At 43.5% G+C, this 18,797-nt stretch overlaps 1 protein-coding gene across 2 annotated transcripts in view; it reads right to left on the bottom strand.

The window, feature by feature from the left end:
* The window catches only part of wnk4a (WNK lysine deficient protein kinase 4a), a 51,221-nt gene that overhangs the window by 32,013 nt on the left and 411 nt on the right, over window positions 1-18,797 (bottom strand). For both annotated transcript variants that reach the window (XM_061027940.1, XM_061027941.1), the window contains exon 2: window positions 18,080-18,745. In XM_061027940.1, coding sequence (XP_060883923.1) covers window positions 18,080-18,712 — 633 coding nt within the window. In that variant the 5' untranslated portion in view covers window positions 18,713-18,745. The remainder of the gene's footprint in view (window positions 1-18,079; window positions 18,746-18,797) is intronic.

Below are 18,797 nucleotides of genomic sequence, written 5' to 3'. Positions count from 1 at the left end.
ACACACACACACACACACACACACACACACACACACACACACCGACGACGACGAGGTTTCCAAAAAAAAAAACGTGTCAAACTCAACCAAAACACTGGCATCACGCTGGACGAAACAAAGACATTTTTGTGCTTCCTCCTTGGATAAATGGCCCAATTTAGTTTTTTTTTTTTTTAACTTTGCCTGTGGGTGGGTGGAAACCTCCTGGGAGACTTCAGGAGCATGAATCCTGCATTGAGCGGGAATTCTGGGAAAAATGTCTCCATGTGTTTACAATCAGCTCGACCCACTGCTCTCTTCTCTCTCTCTCTTCCTCTTTACCCCTCCAGAGAGTGTGAGCGAGGAGGTGCTGCTTCATCCACACAGGAGGCGGACTGTTTTATAGACCAGCACACTCTGAAGTCATACAGAGCTAGACCCCCCCCTCCCCCTCTTTTAAAGTGCGTCAGTCACCTGTCAAACTGTCACATCGCAGCAGTGACTCTAACACAGAGGCCCCGTGTCAAGAGCAAGACACAGAGGCGACTTCTGACTGAGTGCTTTGCTTTTAGCTGGATAGTGATCAGTTTTATGATGTGAACACGAGCTGCAGCTGAGTCATGGTATGTAAGGTGTTTGGAGGAAAGACTTAAAGCAAAACAATTCAAACATTTAAGATTAAATTCATCAAGTGATCTACCTAGAAACAATGCCACAATGGTCGACCATATACGGTCATAATGGCGTTTATAATCAAATCAAAGGAGCATCAGTAGAGCTCAGTGGTGAAATCCCATGTACAGACTCGATGACCTTTGAAGCTTTGACCCCGGGCTTGACTCCCACCCTCGGCCATTCATCCCCCACTCTCTCATCCCTGTTTCTGACTCTAAATAACGACATGGAAGACCCCAAAATAATCAAGATAAATCATGATAAAACTAGCCTAGCGGTTATGTTTTGTGCCCCATGTACGGAGGCAATCGTCCTTGTGGCAGCGGCCATGGGTTGCGCCTTTTGCTGCATGTCATCCCCCCCCCCCCCCACTCTCTCATCCCAACATTTACTTCCTCTCTTCAGCTGTCCTATCTAATAGAGGCGAAAAGCCCCCCCCGCCAAAAAAAAGAGTATCATCCTCTGAAGCCGTTTGTACTTCCAACACTTAATAATAATAATGATAATAAATTTTATTTATAAGCGCCTCTCAAGACACACAAGGACACTGTACAACAATCAACATTTTAAAAAGAGCGATGGATAAAAAAAAATAAAAAAATAAAAAAAACATACAATAAAGAAATGAAATGTAGGACAGTGTAATTGCAGTTTAAAATGTTAGAGTGAGTAGGAGATCTTGAACAGATGGGTTTTGAGTCTGGATTTGAAGATGGGGAGAGAGTCAATGTTGCGAATGTCAGGTGGCAGAGAGCAGCTGAAAGCTCTGCCCCCCCCCCCCCCCCCATGGTGCTGAGGCGGGCAGAGGGCACGGTGAGGTGGATGGAGGAGGAGGATCTTAGGGAGCGGGCTGAAGTGGCGATGTGAAGGAGGTCAGACAGATATGGAGGGTGCGAGGTTGTGGATGGCCTTGAAGGTGTACAGGAGGAGTTTGAAGATGATTCTTTGCTTCACCGGGAGCCAGTGGAGTTGCTGTAGGATGGGGGTGATGTGATGGTATGAGGGGGGTTTTGGTGACAATACTTCACTTAGTTTAAGAATTTAAAGAAGGCTAATTACAGATGCAGACACTGAGGTTTATTCTCACTTTGGATCCCCGAAGAACACATCATCATGACCCAAATTTAGTCGTGAATACCCGAGTGTGTGAGTTACGTTTTGTGTATGGGCCAGGGTGAGTGAGTCAGTGGGTTTAGGGGTTGATGCAGCATCTGCATATTTGTGTATTTTAGAGCTCCAACAAACAGACCCCCGCGTCGTGAGCACCGGCCTCCTGTGGATAACTTTGCAGAAGAAGAAACAGGGTTTTATGCTTCAGCTGTGTGATGCAGCCGAGCCTCTTGGAGACGTCAGCCTATTTTTCCAAAAACCGCAGGATTTACTAGAGCTTGGCATTGTGCATGGCACGATTGCAAAATAGTAAAATGCGACAACAACAAAAAATAAAAAAGCAGACGCTTGGCAGCTTCAGAAGAACTCCTGGAAAAAAATCTTACTCCGGCTGTGGCAAATCTGAACCGCAGTGTTTATATAATGTGAGGCTGATAATGTGTGATTATTTAATGTGACTCAGCAAAACCTGTCTTCAATTTCAATTGGGAAAAAAAGTGGAAAATGTAGTGGAAAATTAAGTAAAGATTGGATAAAAAGCACAAATATGAGCTGTTTCATTGCCATGGGTGATGTCTAATTTCTGGATACCAAACCAACGCTTCCTGCCAGTGAAAACAAACACTTAAGCTGTGACTCACAGAATGAAATAAAAGAACCGATCATACAGGAATTATGTCTTCACATCAAGACAACCAAACGTTAAAAGGAAAAAAATATCCAATAATCATCGTTTCTTTCACTTAAGCAGATCACTGCAGTTGGTTTCAATGAGTCTTAATGATATCCATCTGTATAAAAAAAAAAAGCCTTCTGGTCATTCCTGAAGGAGGAATCCTCTGTTGACAGCTTCTATCTAACTTTTCCATGGGCTATTTCCCTGCATTTATAAGCCCCCAGCTCTCTCCTGAAAAACATTGCATAACATTGGAGAGGGTGATGCAGGGGAGAGGAGCCATAAAAACCAACCACCCCCATTTCAAAAGACAAGTGGGTATATCCATAAAAAAAAAACAGTTTGGATTCAAAGGTGTGCAGGAGCCTCTTCTAAAAGTTTCCCCTATCCTGTGGTCCCCTCCAGCTGGAAGGTTTATTCTTAGCTCCTGGGAGGTGTGTTACGTGTGTTGGATGGAGGGGGTCTGCAATAGCTGGCTTTGGAAATGCTCGGGCCTGGTGCCACATAAGTGGAGTTACATAAGCGGTGTTGATGGTAGAAGAGCGGCTGGTGTTATGAAGTCCCCGTCAGCGGCCCTTATTATGACAACCAGGACATGAACACGACCTGCCAGCCAACAATCTGCAGCGAAAGGTGGAACGCTGCAGCCTGGACAGTCTGTCCTGACGATACACTCAGACAAGATACAGTAAAAACTCTGAGCTGGATTTAGTATAACATGCAGCGAGTGTGGACAGACTGAGCGGGGTAACTGTAGGAATATACAGAGGAAAAAGTAGGCCAAGTGAAAAAATAAATGGATCCAGTCATTCTGCTTATAGCCTGCAGGGATGAGAGGCAGGAGCTTGAATGCAGGATTTCAAGGCTACGTCTAAAATTCTTGCATCCATATGTGAAATTATAAACAGCATGAGGCTGAAATGACTTGTTATTAATGGATCAGTCAAGTGACAGAAAAGTACATGTCAGACTTTTTACCTCCGAATTAGTTGAATAAATCAACACATAACTCCCACAGAGCTTTAAACTATGACAGAAGTAAAAGTATAACAGATAAGGGGAACAACTGAGCCACATAGTAACGCTGGTGTTAATATTGTTGTTTTCTTATTGTCAAAAAAAATCCTGCAAAATACACAAGTCTGTCTATTGTTTCCCCCCCGTCCTGTACATGGCATCAACTATCTATTTCTCACTGAAGAGGACTGAAAAACTCTCACAAACATGTCGTGCCCCTAAAAAGAAAAACCTCACTGATGGGTCTAAAACAGATCAATAACTTCTTCATCCAAGCTTCCAATTTTGGTTGGAAGAAAACACGATGTCACCTTTTGCTTCTGGTTAACAGCTATCGTCTGTTACATCTTTTCTTTTTTTTCTGTTTAAGACGAGATTAATCCATCTCCAAAAATACATACAGCAGGAAAGCTTAACTCCATTAGACGTATCTGATAATGGGATCAGAGTGGACAAACTGTGTCATATTCTATAAATAGACAAGTCCTTAAATACATTAATCTGATAATAATCAATTTAATCTGACATGCTCCTCCATTTATGTTGACCTCAGTTTGAACCCTTTCAGGACTTTAAAGGTAAGCCTCCCCCTTCTTCTCCTTCTTCTTCTTCTTCCTGTCATTAACTTCTTATTGGGAGTGCCGTAAACAGGCCATCACTCTTCTCATCTCTTGCTCCAAAGGCCGATGGAGAGCAGCCCTGAAGATAAAGGGCAGGAGGAGACCTGCACGGCATCAGGGTCACCAAACTCCTGTCCATCAGAGAGCGGAGCGGACTGACTCGCCAAGATTTAGGATTAAGGTCAAAGGCAAAAGAAGACCAAAATAAAACGCTCTGACCTCACACTTCTTACTCTAACCAACACGTCTCCACTCACACATATGTTTCACGAACATGCACGTCGGCTCTCGCTTCGGGTACAGTGTCGCATTTACTAAACGTGTGCCGGTGAGGACTGAGGACGCACTGTGTTCTTTCCAAGGAAAACCTGACATGTTCAGTAAATGGAGCGGCCAGAGGGAGGGTGAGTCATTAATCTCATAAGGATTGAGGACTCAAACCGGCCTATGACTGCTGCTCTCACTCCTGACTGCCTGACCCCCTGACTCGTGGTGGCGCCCCGGCTAATTACCTGCACAAGTAAAAGAGACCTAGATGCAGGATTACACTATCTCTGGTGTGCGTCAGTGCTGAAAAGAGGCGTCTCAAACGGAGACTTTTACCATTCAGTTCGGGTGTTTTTTACTTGATACGAGGCTGATTGACGCTGGAGTTTAAACGCCGTAGCATAAACAAACAACCCTGATAAGGTTTCCTAGTAAGCCGTGCTTGCAGGTCATCAATAAAGGTTATGTGATGACATCAGTCAGCTGTAGTTTTTTTTACACTCCATTTTCTTCTCAATGAAATCCAAAAAACAATTCAAACAAAATGGAAACCTAAAAGTTGTAACTTGTTGTCTTAAATGGCTTTAAGTCCATGTGTTAAATAGGGGTGGAACAAAATATTAATAAAGCAATACTATGCCGTCCTGACTTGCGCAATACAGTTATCATCAGATTGCTGGTTTCTTCTTAAAATAAGGCTCTCGAAAACAGATTTCCCTGACTCACTGTATCACTTCCTCACGACTCTTCATTGTGGCGATCAAGGCATGAATGAAGGTAACATGAACGAGGCTTTATTGGCCAAATTAGAAGAAGACAACAGGATAGAAGAAGAAGAAGGAGAAGACAGCAGGATAATGTTGGAAAGCGGTAAATAGAAGTTAAAGAATGGAGCATGATAAGCGATGAAACTGACACCAAATTGCGGTGATTTAATACATCAATCCTGCACTTTTCCTTCTAAGGAGGAATGAAACTGTTCAATCTACTAGCAGTCATAGTAGTGCTGGTACTCTCTTTCCACTTAGCACCCTTTGCATATTGGCAAACAGTTAATATCTGGCATTAAACCTACCTGAGAGTGTTTGCTCAAGTACAATGTTTCCCTTTGAGTCGTCTCAGGAAATATTGCATCACCATATTTTAATAGATAGATTCTTTTGAGAGCTGGGGGATCTCGGTCTTTGAGCCTGTTTACTTTACCATTCATAACATCTCGCAACACGCCTGGTGTTTGCTTTTAAAAAAAACTCAGTTAAACCTCCGTTAAATTCTTCTATAAACTGCTCTGCACTTACGCTATAGCCCTTTAAAACCTCTTTTCTCTTTATAATCCTCCCGCCTTTCAAGCTGAGATTTGAATTGCGCAACTACAGTAACCGCTAACTTTTACTTGCACGCCACCGCCCACCTTCTTCCCCTGTTACCTAATAGATAAATGTATTTTGGTTCACTTCTATACATGGTGTATCGTGGTTACAGAAAAGATAAATACTTATCCACAGTCACTTCTACGAGGACCATCAGCCCTCCCTCACGGGTCGGGCCACACGACCATCGGGCCACCTGGCGACCAACAAATTTCTATTAAATTTTTAACGGCTGAAATGTCACATAACACAAGTTTACCAGATTTCTTTACAATGTCTCCTTTGTGACTAGAACGCAGCCAAGATAAGATATAGTGCGATACAAAGCAAGGTGATACAAAACCATACGATACAATTCAATATGAATGAGATTTGCCTGACTCAGAGCAATACAGTATCATACCATACAGTTTGATATGTTAGAACACGACAAGATAACGACAGGACGCAACTCGATACGACACCATACAACGATCCAACTCAATATGACTCGACAAGACATGAACCAACTCAATAAGATGATGTAACTCGATACAATGATGCAATTAAACATGACTCGATACGACATGAACAAACTTGATGTGACACGATTCAAACAATCGACATCACAAGATACAATTACAATGCTTTTAAAAAATATTTTGGGGAGGCTTTTTGCCTTAATTTGATATGACAGAGGACAGAACTGGAAATCGGGAGAGAGAGTGTGTAGGGGATTTTTTTTTTTTGCCATATTTATTTTTAATTTAAAAAAAAATATATAACAACAAAAAACAAGCAACCCACATTAAAAAAAACCCCCCACACACACACAAAACCATAACAAAACAGACCAAAACAAAAAAGTGACACACACATCACCAATGACATAACCATGATTTAATTTCAGTTTTTGCAACCAAAATTGTGTTTCCATACATCCCCTATATTCATTATAGGTTTTATTAAATTAAGATATCACCACATTTTCCCTTGCCAACCTGTATTTAAACATCCTCCATCACGTGTTGCCATGGAAACCACCTGTCAAGGAACTTTGCATTTTGCGGTCTTTTAAATTTTAAAAGTTACCTTTTCCACGATGTAAATTCCTTTGACAAGTAATTTCCAAGACTCGTGGGTTGGGGGGGGGGGTCTCTCTTAAGCCAGTTAAATGTTATTGCCTTCTTGGCCGCTACGAGAAGTACATGTAATAAATAAATCTTATTTCTGCTTTTCATGGTTTCTGGGACTGCCACGAGGATGGCCAGGAGGAGGTTAAATATTCCGTCTAGAGAATCAAAAATCTGTCTCCAAAAGTTTTCTAGGAGACGACAGAACCAAAATATATGAGCAAAGTGAGCAGTGTAGGGGATTTAATGCAGGAAAGTAGCTGCAGGTAGGACTTGAACCCAGGCCGCCCACTCGGAGGACCGCAGCCTTTGTACATGGGGCATGACCTGACCGCTAAGGCCACCAGCGACCCACAATTTCGCTGCTCTTTATTGTCACTTAAGGAATATTTGTTTTGGTACCCCCTATTCTGGCTCACATGTAGCTGCCACAACAGAAGCACCATCACAAATCCATAAAAACAAACAATCACCAATCCACATGTAAACACAGCGGCACATTCCAACGACCGCCACAAAGAACATACATTGCACAAGTCCGGATGTTTACACAACATAAGTGACTGAAAAAAAGATAAGACGTTGGGTTTCTGACACTTCAGATGACCTCTGAGACTCCTCAGGTAAACAGTTAAACACGGGGTGGTGAGTACATTCCTTGCTCCTGTGTTGTCGAGGAGCCCGACCGAGGGAAGGGAAGCTTTGAAAACCTCCGGAGGGGAGAGTCAACGGGCGGTTCAATAGGCGAGTGTGAATGGAACAAACACTTTGTGCTCTTCAGAAAAAAACCCAGCCAACCACAGAGAGATCACAAGATTCCCAAAGGAAACAGCAGGAACAATGTGTGTCTTCAACAAACACGGCAGAGCAGTCGTGTCAAAATGAGGACTTGGAGAAACAGGATGAAGCTATTTAGTTATGGGCCGACCAATCGCCTGTAACGCACCAGTGTGAGAAACAAATATGACGTATCTGTGGTGACCTTGTACAAGGAAAACCACAAATCACAACACTCATCATTGAAATGGTGAGTTATGTACATTGGCCCAGCGGACAGGACAGCCTGTCATCCTCTGTCACAGCACGCCGCCTGAAGCTGTAAAGGGCCGCGATGAAGCAGTGGGCTGTTAAACCTGATTAAACAGAGTCTACAGGTTCAGGCTACCGCGGCAGTCCCAAACAAATCGGCTGTGTGCTGACATCTTTACAACAGAGAGACTTTCTCGTTCATTGCCGCTCCTGAAATGGAGAAGTCCTTTATGTCTCACCATTGACGTCATTATTACTGCTGGCGTTGGTACATTGTCGGGGTCGCATTAATTGAAAATACGATGATTTATTTTCTTGTTTGACCAGCCACATGAATTTAAAAAAAAGGATCTAACACATGAAAAACACTCCAATGTTCCAACCAATTACGTATTCAACGGCATCCTTGTAGTGCTCTGATTTGATCTGATCACTGACGTCAGAAACTGTAACCGCAGAACTCCTATCTCACTCCAAGAACGACCACTAATTACTTTAAATGTTACAATCCCAATCATTATCGACGGGGCTACCGTACAGGCGGCAGGCCTCGACTAGTTCAGCACAATTCATATCTGTCAGGTGCTGAAGGCATGTCCCCCATGGGCGGATTCCTGAGCTGTTCTGGCGCCAGTAACAGTATTTCTGCATACTTGTTTTTATTGTTTAAGTGTCATTGTGTGTTTTCGGTCAACACAGGTAGAAGGATATAAGTACAAGAAGGTCTGCAGAAAGAGATTATTGTATTATCTGGTACAATAATCTGGTGCAGATGTACAAGTATATTGTTCTACAGATGACAACACAGCTGTCACTGTTTGAAGCGTCCTGGTGCGGGAACTCCAAACATGTGTTACTCAAAGCTCAACAATACGTTAAGCCTTGCTGGGAACTGGTATTTGACAGGGCTCTAGGCAAGGAGAGCGTTTGGAGCTCAGCCTTTTGAAGTTGTTATGACCCCGGGGCTCAGCATGCAGGAAACATGCACTTTCACCCCAGCGCATTTTTTTTTTGCCCTCGTTTTTAATATTGTTTTCAACGAAGCCGATACAAAAAAAGACGTCAATATCGCATTACATTTCTCATATCTGGGGAGTGTGGTAACATTCTTTGAGTCACTTTATAATAAAGACAGGGTTTTGTGGTGTATCTGTTTTCGGGGAAAACTACGCAAAATGGAAAACGTGAAGCATGTGTTACACCTGGGAAAACTTGTTTGGCCGTGCTCCACTTCAGCTGTGAGGGCCGCAGCAGCAGCAGCAGCAGCAGCAGCAGCATACTGTTTCACTGACAAACAAAGATGTGCTATCAAGTGCCACTGGCAACCAGGACCGGATACAAGTTAACGAAGTGACGGAATGCAAATGGCGCCACCAGCGTTAAAGATTAATGAATCCTCGACTAACGGCTCGACTCCGTCCAATAAAGAGTCAAAATGATGGATACTCTCTAAGGTCCAACTTTAGAAAGCCACAGAAGTTAAAGATAAATTCAAACCAAGATAGCTTAAGTCAAATCTGGGAACTCAAATGAATGTCTCTGTTGACTGAGAAAACATCCAACACGTGTTTGTTGATGGTTATCACCAGGCGTCGGACTCCAAACAGGTAGAGTCATTACTGTACACCAATGGCTGATTCATCCCAGGACTCACACGGTGACTCAGAGCTCATATACACCCCCGACACCTCCGTCCTGCACGCTCCGACACACATGGTCAGTTCAGAAATGACCAGAGGTTACCCCCGCCGAGCAGACTTTTTTTTTCCCCCCTCACCAGCTCAGGCCTCAGAGCACCGACAGCTATTAAAACTGGAGGTCTTTGGTTTGTTTAGGAAGCAGGACTCGAGGCCTCTGCAGGGGCCCAAAAACCGCAGAGCGACCACGTGTTTTTGACCCCGGCGAAAGGAACGCAAAATCCCACAGTCAACAAAAACACTGCTTGGTATAAGTCCGCTCTAGGCAAAAGTTCAGAGAAATCTGTTGTCCAAGTGCTGAACGGTTAATCAAAGTATGGATTATTGACAGAGGATTAAAGGACGACAATAATTCAATAAAGTCGTTTAAATCAGAAGATGATCAAATTAACGACTTGTTGTTAGTTTCTGTTTTACAGCTTTTCTTACAAAGTTTTATTTTGATTTTTTTCAACTGTTGGTCACACAAAATAAGCGCTTTAAAACCTTAAACACCGACTATAGTCCATTATGAATATGTTAAACCTTTTCTGATGATTCAATCACTTTATCGATTTAATCAAAAGTGACTTGATTAAATCGTTTTAATGAAAATATGCAACATTTGCAGTCTCATTGCCAACCAAAAACACTGGGTCAAGATGCTACTTTTAGGGTTAGGTTAGGGGACATGTGTGGATGCACGGGCACATTGTATTTGGGCTTTCAAAATAAAAGAGGTTAGGGTTAGGGTTAGATGCTACGTTTGTTTTATACTTTTGCAACTCAGCGGATACGAGATAAACAAGTCGATATATTGAGGAATCACTCGTTTATCACGGGAAAACTTAAATAAAATGTATGTCCGCTGTATGTATGTTAGGGCCTCCTCATAGTCGATACGGGTTAAAGCTCTAGTTGGTGTTGCTGCATTTGGCACAGATTGCAGCCGAGGTTTCCAGAGTTTAATCTCTCACAGTGTGACACGCAATGAACCTGCAGGACAGCTATTATTAGACAGAGTATAGAGGCCTTAAGTTGTCTTTGTGATAGTCATGTAAAACAGTTTTGATATGCATTGATAGACAGGAGCATTAAGAGCTAAACTGAACATTCAATGCCTCTCCCAGGGCAAATATGTGTGTTTTGTGCTCCTTTGACAGCGAGTGTGATGATAACCGTGCTCACAAAGGATTCTTCTAGACACATGGATGTGGTGTCACCATCGTAACAGGCTGAAGAATGAAGCAGAGCTGGTGGTTGTGTAAAATATGGGTCACCAGAACTCTCTTACCGGAAGCTGGAAAGCTTTAAAACACGCCCGGAGCTCTCAGTGAAATCTCTCACGTCAAGAATCGATCTACAGAGAGATCCCATTAAAAGCGAGCGAGTCAGCCGGAGACAGCTCCTCGGCCAGCAGCACATGTCTGAATGTAAAAGTACAAAAAGCTCAGTCATTACATGCGGCAGACTGGAAACCTCCTTTTGTTCCAGTCTGCGGCTGTCGGAGTTACATTTCAGTCACCTTAGAATACTTCGTACTGCAGACAACGAACAGACAGACGAAGCAGACGAGGTTTAGGAAAACGTTCAAGTAACATTTTCTGAATTTTATTTGTGTTGAGACTTCACAGAATGTTCTGGATATTTGTTCAAGTAATTGAAAAAATTGAATTTTATCCTCATGGCTGAAGCGGGGTACACCCTGGACTGATCGCCAGTCAATCACAGGGCTGACATAAAGTGAGAGACAACCAGCCAAACTCACATCTACGGCCAATTTAGAGTCGCCAGTCAACCTTACTAGCATGAGTTTGGACTGTGGGAGGAAGCCGGAGTACCCATAGGAGAACCCACACATGCATGTGGAGAACATGCAAACTCCACACAGAGAGGTTCCTTTTGGACGAGGGGTTCGATCTGCTGGGGGGCTTGCAGATAAAAAAAAAGTCAGGGGAACAGATTTGGTTGTTTTGCGTTTACACATGTAACCCCTTCCCAGACAGTGTTGTTAGCTTCCTGTGAGTGCAGTGCATGAATGAAAAAAAGAGCTTATCACAGGACTAAGACTTTTTTTTTTCCCACTCCTATACCTCCACACTCAAGGGCAATTTTAATCTCCAAGGAAACACACAAACACATCCAAAAAGGCCCAAGGCTGCTGAACACAGAGTCACAATGCTGCCCTGGCTTGCAGAGTATCCACCCTGCTAACACACTATCACAGCAGCCAATGATACACTGTTATCTGGTTTCAGTGCTGTATGATACAAGCCTGAATGCAATGCAGGAAAAAAAAAAAAAAAACGCAGAATGAGCGCACATTTAGTACAGGGAAAAAGTTTTTTCTGTACAGGTAGAAACCGCATTGGCTTTCCTCCCAGGAGTGCGCAGAGCTAATGGAAACCAACAAACAAAAAATAACTCCCCAAAAAGTCAACGTGCCTGTGTGAATGTAGGCTCACTCCCTCGCTCCTCTCCAGAGAACATTTCAGACTCCGATTAAAGTGGATGCGGCTGCAGCGTGGGCCCTGCGAGGAGAGACGGTGTTGATGTTGGCTACAGAAGAACTGATAGGAAGCCCACAGCTTTTCTGTTATGTCACTGAACACTAGCCACATTCAGATAAAGGTTACACAGCGAGGTTTTAGCATGAGGCCCAGGGCGAGCAGGAGAGAGAGAGAGAGAGAGAGAGAGGCGAAGAGAAGAGTAATCAAAGATATGTGCCAAATCTAGATTAATGCTTCTGTGTTTAACCCTGATAAGGTTTCACCGCTTTGATTGAATCTGTTTCTTTATATGAGCCTTAAAATACAGTGTTTGAATGTTAGCTGAGCGGGGTTTTTTTAAACCAGTGAGGCCATGATTAACACAGTAATGGCCCTAAATGTGACTACAGCAGGTGTGAAATATTTACCCTACACAACCCCCCTCTTCTTCCTCCTCCTCCTCCTCCTCCTCCTCTGTCCTCAAGTAACTCTCTTGTGACCTTGAGACTTTCAAACACAAAGTACTTCACAATCATATGTGACTTAATTCTAACACTCAAAACAACGAGCCGGCCGTCTTTGGCACAGCAGCAATGAAAAACTGATTAATTACTGCCTACACTTTTTTATGAGCTGCGGAAAAAGGGTTTCCACTTAAAAGCGCCGCGACCGTCTGCAAAGACCACACACAAGAGTGCATTAACTTTTACACTCAGGTATGTCAAAATCAGCATAAAATCCGTCTCTCAGCCTTTGTTTATGCATCCAAGGAGTTGGCTGATTTGGTCGTGGGCGCTGCAGTATTTTCAAATGCACTCAGGCCCATCTAGCAAAGAGCACGCATCCCTTATCAACAAAGGTAGCTCTGCAAATACAGGTGACCGAGGGGGAAGTGGAGCGCGCTGTTTATATAGAGCGCGGCGACTTAGGGTGCAAAAAAAAAACCGAAACGTTAGAGAATGAAGAAGTGGCCGCGGGCACGGAGGAAACAGCTGGAAAAGTGCCCTTAAAAAAAAAAAAAAGATCAGATGTTGTGCAACCGATGCCCTTTAAAGAGGCTCAGCAAACAGGAAATGTGCCTCGCTGCACCCATTCCTATCAGTTACTGAAAAGCTCACTGTGCTGTTGCCTTCAAGGTAAAGGCATGATGGACAGAAGCGGGATTTATTGCTCTTCACTCACGATCAAGGTTTCATATTTGCAGAAGTTTTTTTTTTGTGTGTGTGTGGAAGCCGCTGTTACAGTGACATGCAGCAGGTTGTAAACTTCCTCCGCGTGGATGAATGGAAAGCAGGAGGGAGGGGGAGCGTCATCCATTTTTTATCACGTCTACATTTCCTTCAAAGCCCAGTTTATGTTGCCTATACGGCACCTGTGTCACCTGTGGGGGGGAAGGGTTGCTAGGGAAGCTGCCTCCTGGGATGCTTTATATTTGTCCTGCTTCTTTTAGAAACACTTCTAAACTTACAGCTGCAGGTCTTTCAAGCTCTGAAGTTTTTCACCACCCTATGGCTTATTAACTCCTTAATTACTGTCATTGTGTGATCAAACTGGCCTGATAATAAGACTGTACTGGGATTAAATGTCACTCTTGTTTTTCCTATTATTAGCATGCATCTTAAAGATATTAAACGTTAGAGGCAAATCAGAAGAGTAACTGGTCATATTTATATTTTCCTACAACGTCAGAAATGGACGATGCAGAAACAACTTTATTAAAAACACAAGGAAAGTAGACGGGAGCACAAATTCAGATACACACAGAGCGTCCAAGTGTTATATAATAGTTTACAATACGACTGTCCTTCAGAATAAAATTACCTCCATCAAATGGTAAAAAAGGTTTTCATGCTATTTGTTTGTCTGTTTTACTTTTTTATTGGCAGGATTATGACTAAAATACCGAGCCAATTTTTTATGTAACTCAGTGGAAAAGTGGCCTCCTGGCAAAGACGAATCCATTAAATTTTGGACGACATCCAACTCCAGGAAATTCAATGAATTCAGGCCAAGAGTCAAGACTCAGTCGAGAGTTTTCTGCAGCCGGTTATGGCATTATATATATTATATATATATTATATATATATATATATTTGAGTTTTTGCATTGTCACTGTGATAACACAGTTTTTTTTTTAACACTGGTTGGAGAGGAAGTGAAAGTGGTTTGTTTTTATGTTTAGATTAGATAAGAAAGGACAAAGAAAATCTGGAACAAACTTTCAAGATTTCTGTATGATTATAAAAAAAGTGAAGACATACATCATCCATTGAGGCCGACCACTGCATGACATTGCGCCCCTGTCTTAATAATTTTTGTCTTACAGTTGTGTAAAAACGTGTCTGTGTTTATTTAAAGCTCCTGTGATGAAGTTTCATTTTGCGTCCACTTTGGCGCCCCCTGTGGTCAAAGTCTGATCTCTTTATTGATCTTGTCTGGTACATGATTTTGTTGTATTTTCTGACAAAAATAAATCTCACAACGCTATCTTTAAAGAATCAAATGAATGACCAGTTGAGAAGTTTTTCTGTGTAAAGGTGGAAGAAGAGCCTGTTTCTTCAGCGTGCTGTGTATCTTCTTGTCTGACACCTGCCCCGCTTGGCAGCAGTTTTAAGGGTCAAAAATTACAATAAAAACATGGTCCATCTTGTCGCTGATGGTCTGGTTTGCTTTTAAACGTAATAGAGAGGCATCAGGAATAAATATCAGTCTGTTCCATAACCAGTTTGAAACACATCACAGAAGCTTTAATAGGAAATTGAACTCAATTTACCAAATCAGCCTGCAAACTGCTGCTGCTAATGCATGTATGAAAAGCTAACGTTAGCTTATGATATCGGCCATGCTGCCTAATGCAAAGGCTTTAAGTGTTCTATAACAGCAGGATGTGTGCATATGAATACTTCTGGAAAAGTAACTGCGGCTTGAAAGTGTATTTAAAGTAGGGAGGCAGTGTTTATACCCGAGAGTTTTCTTCTTCAGGTGTCTTTGGTACGCTTTATTTACAGTATCTCTCTCTCTCTCTCTCTTGCCTTTTGTTGGGTGCAGACATCATTAATTTAAGCTTCAGGGAGCTCTTTTTCCACTGAGTGTTCATGCTCTGTTGTATTATTGTCTTATTATTAGCGAGTGTTTATGAGCAGTGGCTTGAACCCTGTCTTATTATTATAAACTGTCCTGGCTGAGCGTTGGTGTAACGTGTCATGGAAGAATCTAAATGTATTGTTTACTTTTTGTGCGCTAGCACAAAGCGTTCCGGTGGACACCGCCCAGACAGACCTGTGTTCAGTCAGGAAAAAACACAAGAGAGCGCCTCAGACAAAAAAAAGATGACAAATGCCTTGAATTGTCTTTATAGGTGTGAATCAGGTGAAGCAGATGTCTTTGCAATCTGCACAGATGAACCTCACCGCCTGCAGATTACAGCTCAGGCCGTGTACTACATAGTTAAAAGAGCTTAAGGCAGTTCTACCTGGCTCGTCGTGACGCACCTTCTGCTGCTGCTCTGTCAACATTACAGAGGAGAGCGTGTTTAACCACCAACAGACAGCTTTTGTGTGTCCGGTTGAGCGATCGGGGGGGGGGACAGGGAAGACTGGGGCGGTGATTTCAGTTCATGAAAAACGCGACCGCAGCTGAGACTTTGAGGTTAACTTATCACAACAGTAACCATATCAACAACGGCCACCTTTAAGCTCATTAGCGGCGATTAAAGGAGCTTAACTGGACCCATGTCTCGAGTGGAGAGATGAAAAAGCACGCCTGTTTCCAATACGTCCTTCCTTGGCAGAGAGCCGCGCGACGCTTTTCACAGCGACAAAAGTTAAAAAGCAGAGGTAGCTTTAAAAAAAGTCAGACCACAAACTGATTGCTAGTGTTTGATTGGAAGGTGTTAAACATCCACTTGAGAGCAGGTACAGGGGGGGGGGAACATCTGTGCTGCTAAGAGCCTGAGAGTGTCTCTGTTTCTCCCTCCTCAGAACAGACACCTGTTTTTGTTGAACTGACAGGTGGCCTCTTGAGGTAGAAGTCCCAACCTGCTTCTGCTGCTGGAGCTCGAGCCTCGAGGGCAGCCTCACTTCACCCTGTGTGATCCCTGACTGTCTGTGTGCCGGTGCCTCCTGGAGAGCTTAAATGCATGACAAAGAGAGCCTCTGTGCACCGTTTATTAAGCCAAAAGAGAAGGCGCTTTCATGAGCTACAACTTCCAGAATCTTTACAATGGACTGGTGATGGTTTCTTGTGTCCAATGTCTGTGGCACAGATTTAAAAATCTAGGTTTAGAGGGTAGGAGGGCACAACTTTGCACCTAAGAAGGCTCAGAAGCTTCCAGACGCTCGCACCCAAGCACGTCACGGATGCAGCAAAAACGTTGTGGGTGGAGTCACAGCTTAAACCTTTAAATCCTCCACCCTGCTATCAAACTTTTAAAGCAGAAAAAGGTGGCAGATGCTACCCAGGCTGTCTACATGGTCCAATATTGTAGCAAAAGAAGAAGGCTGACACCTCCACATGACTGTTCAGAGAGAGAGAGAGAGAGAGAGAGAGAGAGAGAGAAACTGTTGTACTTCTGTTGTTTATATGCAACATGTGAGCTTGAACCCCAGAGTCACACATCGTCTCTTTTGTCCTGTTCTGCAGGATGGAAAGATTTCAAAGCCTACAGTGGACTTTAATCAAGCATGAATGCTGAACATTGTTCATCAGAGCTGAATATAAATAACCTGTCGCCTGTCCGTTCGTGCACGTGAGGCGTCCAGAGAGCTCGCCTCGGTGTCACTGGTGGTTAATGAAAACAGAGATTAGAGGGGATCATGGCAGGAAGGCAGGCCGAGTGGTTCAGTCGGAGCTGACTGCTGACAGGAATGACCTGTGTTACCAGGAACCGGCCCTGACACGGCCTGACTCAAGGTCAACAAGGAATCGGGAGATTAGCCGCTGCACATCCACATCACACTCAACACGCCTCAGAGAGGGGGGGACACGAGCTGAGTTTTGGGGGCAGGAGAGCAGCGAACAGTTCAGTCCATGATCATAACAAAGGTTTGTTACACGGGGGAAATATAGGCAGATAAAGTAGAGCTGAGAGGGGCAGGAGAGAGCAGGGGACACATCAGTCCATAAACACCACCAAGGTTACGTTGCATGGGAAAAGAAAGGGAGATAAACAAAAGAACATCCAGCGCAAACTTTGGCTGCAAAAACTAGCGCAACTTTGGTGCAGTGTTGTACATAAAATCTCATATTTTCTTTACACCAAAGGACAATTCTAAAGAAGTTTCCCTCTTCTGGCTCTCTAAATACCGATTACAATTAAAGCTCCTGTTGAGAACTATTTTGTTTGTGTTGAATCTGGCGCCCCCTGTGGACAAAGCGATGCATTTGATCTCTTTGCTGATTTTGACCTGTATGCGTTTTTAAACAAAAATGTTATGTGTGCTTTCTTCAACAAGTCAAATGTATTACTCATTAAGAAAATGAAGAATAGGCTGTTGCTGCAGAAACATTTTCATCTTGTCTGACTCCCCATGGCAGAGGTTTTTAGGCATTAACAATCACTTTTTTAGAAATTATAACTCTTTATGCTGATGATCTTGTTTGCTTTTGAGTGTCAAACTCCTCACAGGAGCTTTGAATGTTTCACATTAAAGCTCCTGTGATGAACTTTTGGTTTGTCATTTTTCACACCCCCTGTGGGAAAAGCGGTTATCTCTTTGCTGATCTTGTCCTGACAAAAAAGCTCATCCTGCATTAATCAACACTCACTGGGAAACTTGAAATGAAAATATAATAAACATTGCCTTGTTTGACACTTACCCCCCAGCAGTGGTTACAGCCATTAAAAATGATGATATAGAAATAGTCAATCTTTCACTAATTGTCTTGTTTGCCTTGGTGAGTCAAATAGAGGCCTCACTTAAATTTCAATCCCTTTCATAACCAGTTAAAAGTTCCTTACAAGAGCTTTAAGAATAACGGGTTTCAGCTCTTGCCTGCACGCTTTTCCATCTTTAAAATGAGGTTTGATCTGCAGTCAAATACAAAAGAAGATATCCTACCTGTAGCTCACACCATGCCACCTCCACTGTCGTCTCTGTGTCCAGTCCTTTATAGACCGTCTTGAAAGACCCCCGTCCAATCTCTATGTTGAATTTCAGGTATCTTCCATCCGGAGACGTCGCCACCGCTTTGGTCTCCACGTCCTCCTTCTCCTCCTGCTCCCACTGGGCATCAAACGTGATGCGAGACACGATTTTGTTCTGCTTGTTCTGAAGTTCATTTTCAGACTCCGAGCTGACGTCCTGAGCGCCGGATCTCTCCACGGGGTCCCAGTTCCCACCGAGGGAGACGGCGTCTGGCTCCTGGCTGCAGGGGGGCGTGTTGGAGCTGGTGCCCGGGCTGGAAACAGGAGACGGCGACGCAGGAGAGTCGTCGGTTTTCTCATCCTCTGCTCTGGACTCATGCAAAGATAAAATATTCTCAGCAGACCAGGACAGGGCTTTGGAGAGGGCGCCGCTGTACAGGGGCGAGTCGAGGTCCATGCTTATTTTCTGCAGCCCGTAAGAGTTCCTCCGCGCACCCAAACCGTGCGTCCTTAACACGGATGGGACCCGGGATAAACAGTCTTCGGTCATATCCATAGAGAGGCCAGGGAAACCGCGTCCTGGTATCTCAACCTGTGCGTGAGACATCTTGGCAGTTTGAAAGCCTTCTTGATTAGGAGCCTAGAGGTATAATAGAGAACCAATAAAGTACCGTTACTTTAACTTCCGAGTT

The sequence above is a fragment of the Labrus mixtus genome, chromosome 21 (assembly GCF_963584025.1).
Source record: "Labrus mixtus chromosome 21, fLabMix1.1, whole genome shotgun sequence".
Classification (NCBI taxonomy): Eukaryota; Metazoa; Chordata; class Actinopteri; order Labriformes; family Labridae; genus Labrus; species Labrus mixtus.
This window is presented reverse-complemented; position numbering and strand designations above follow the sequence as displayed.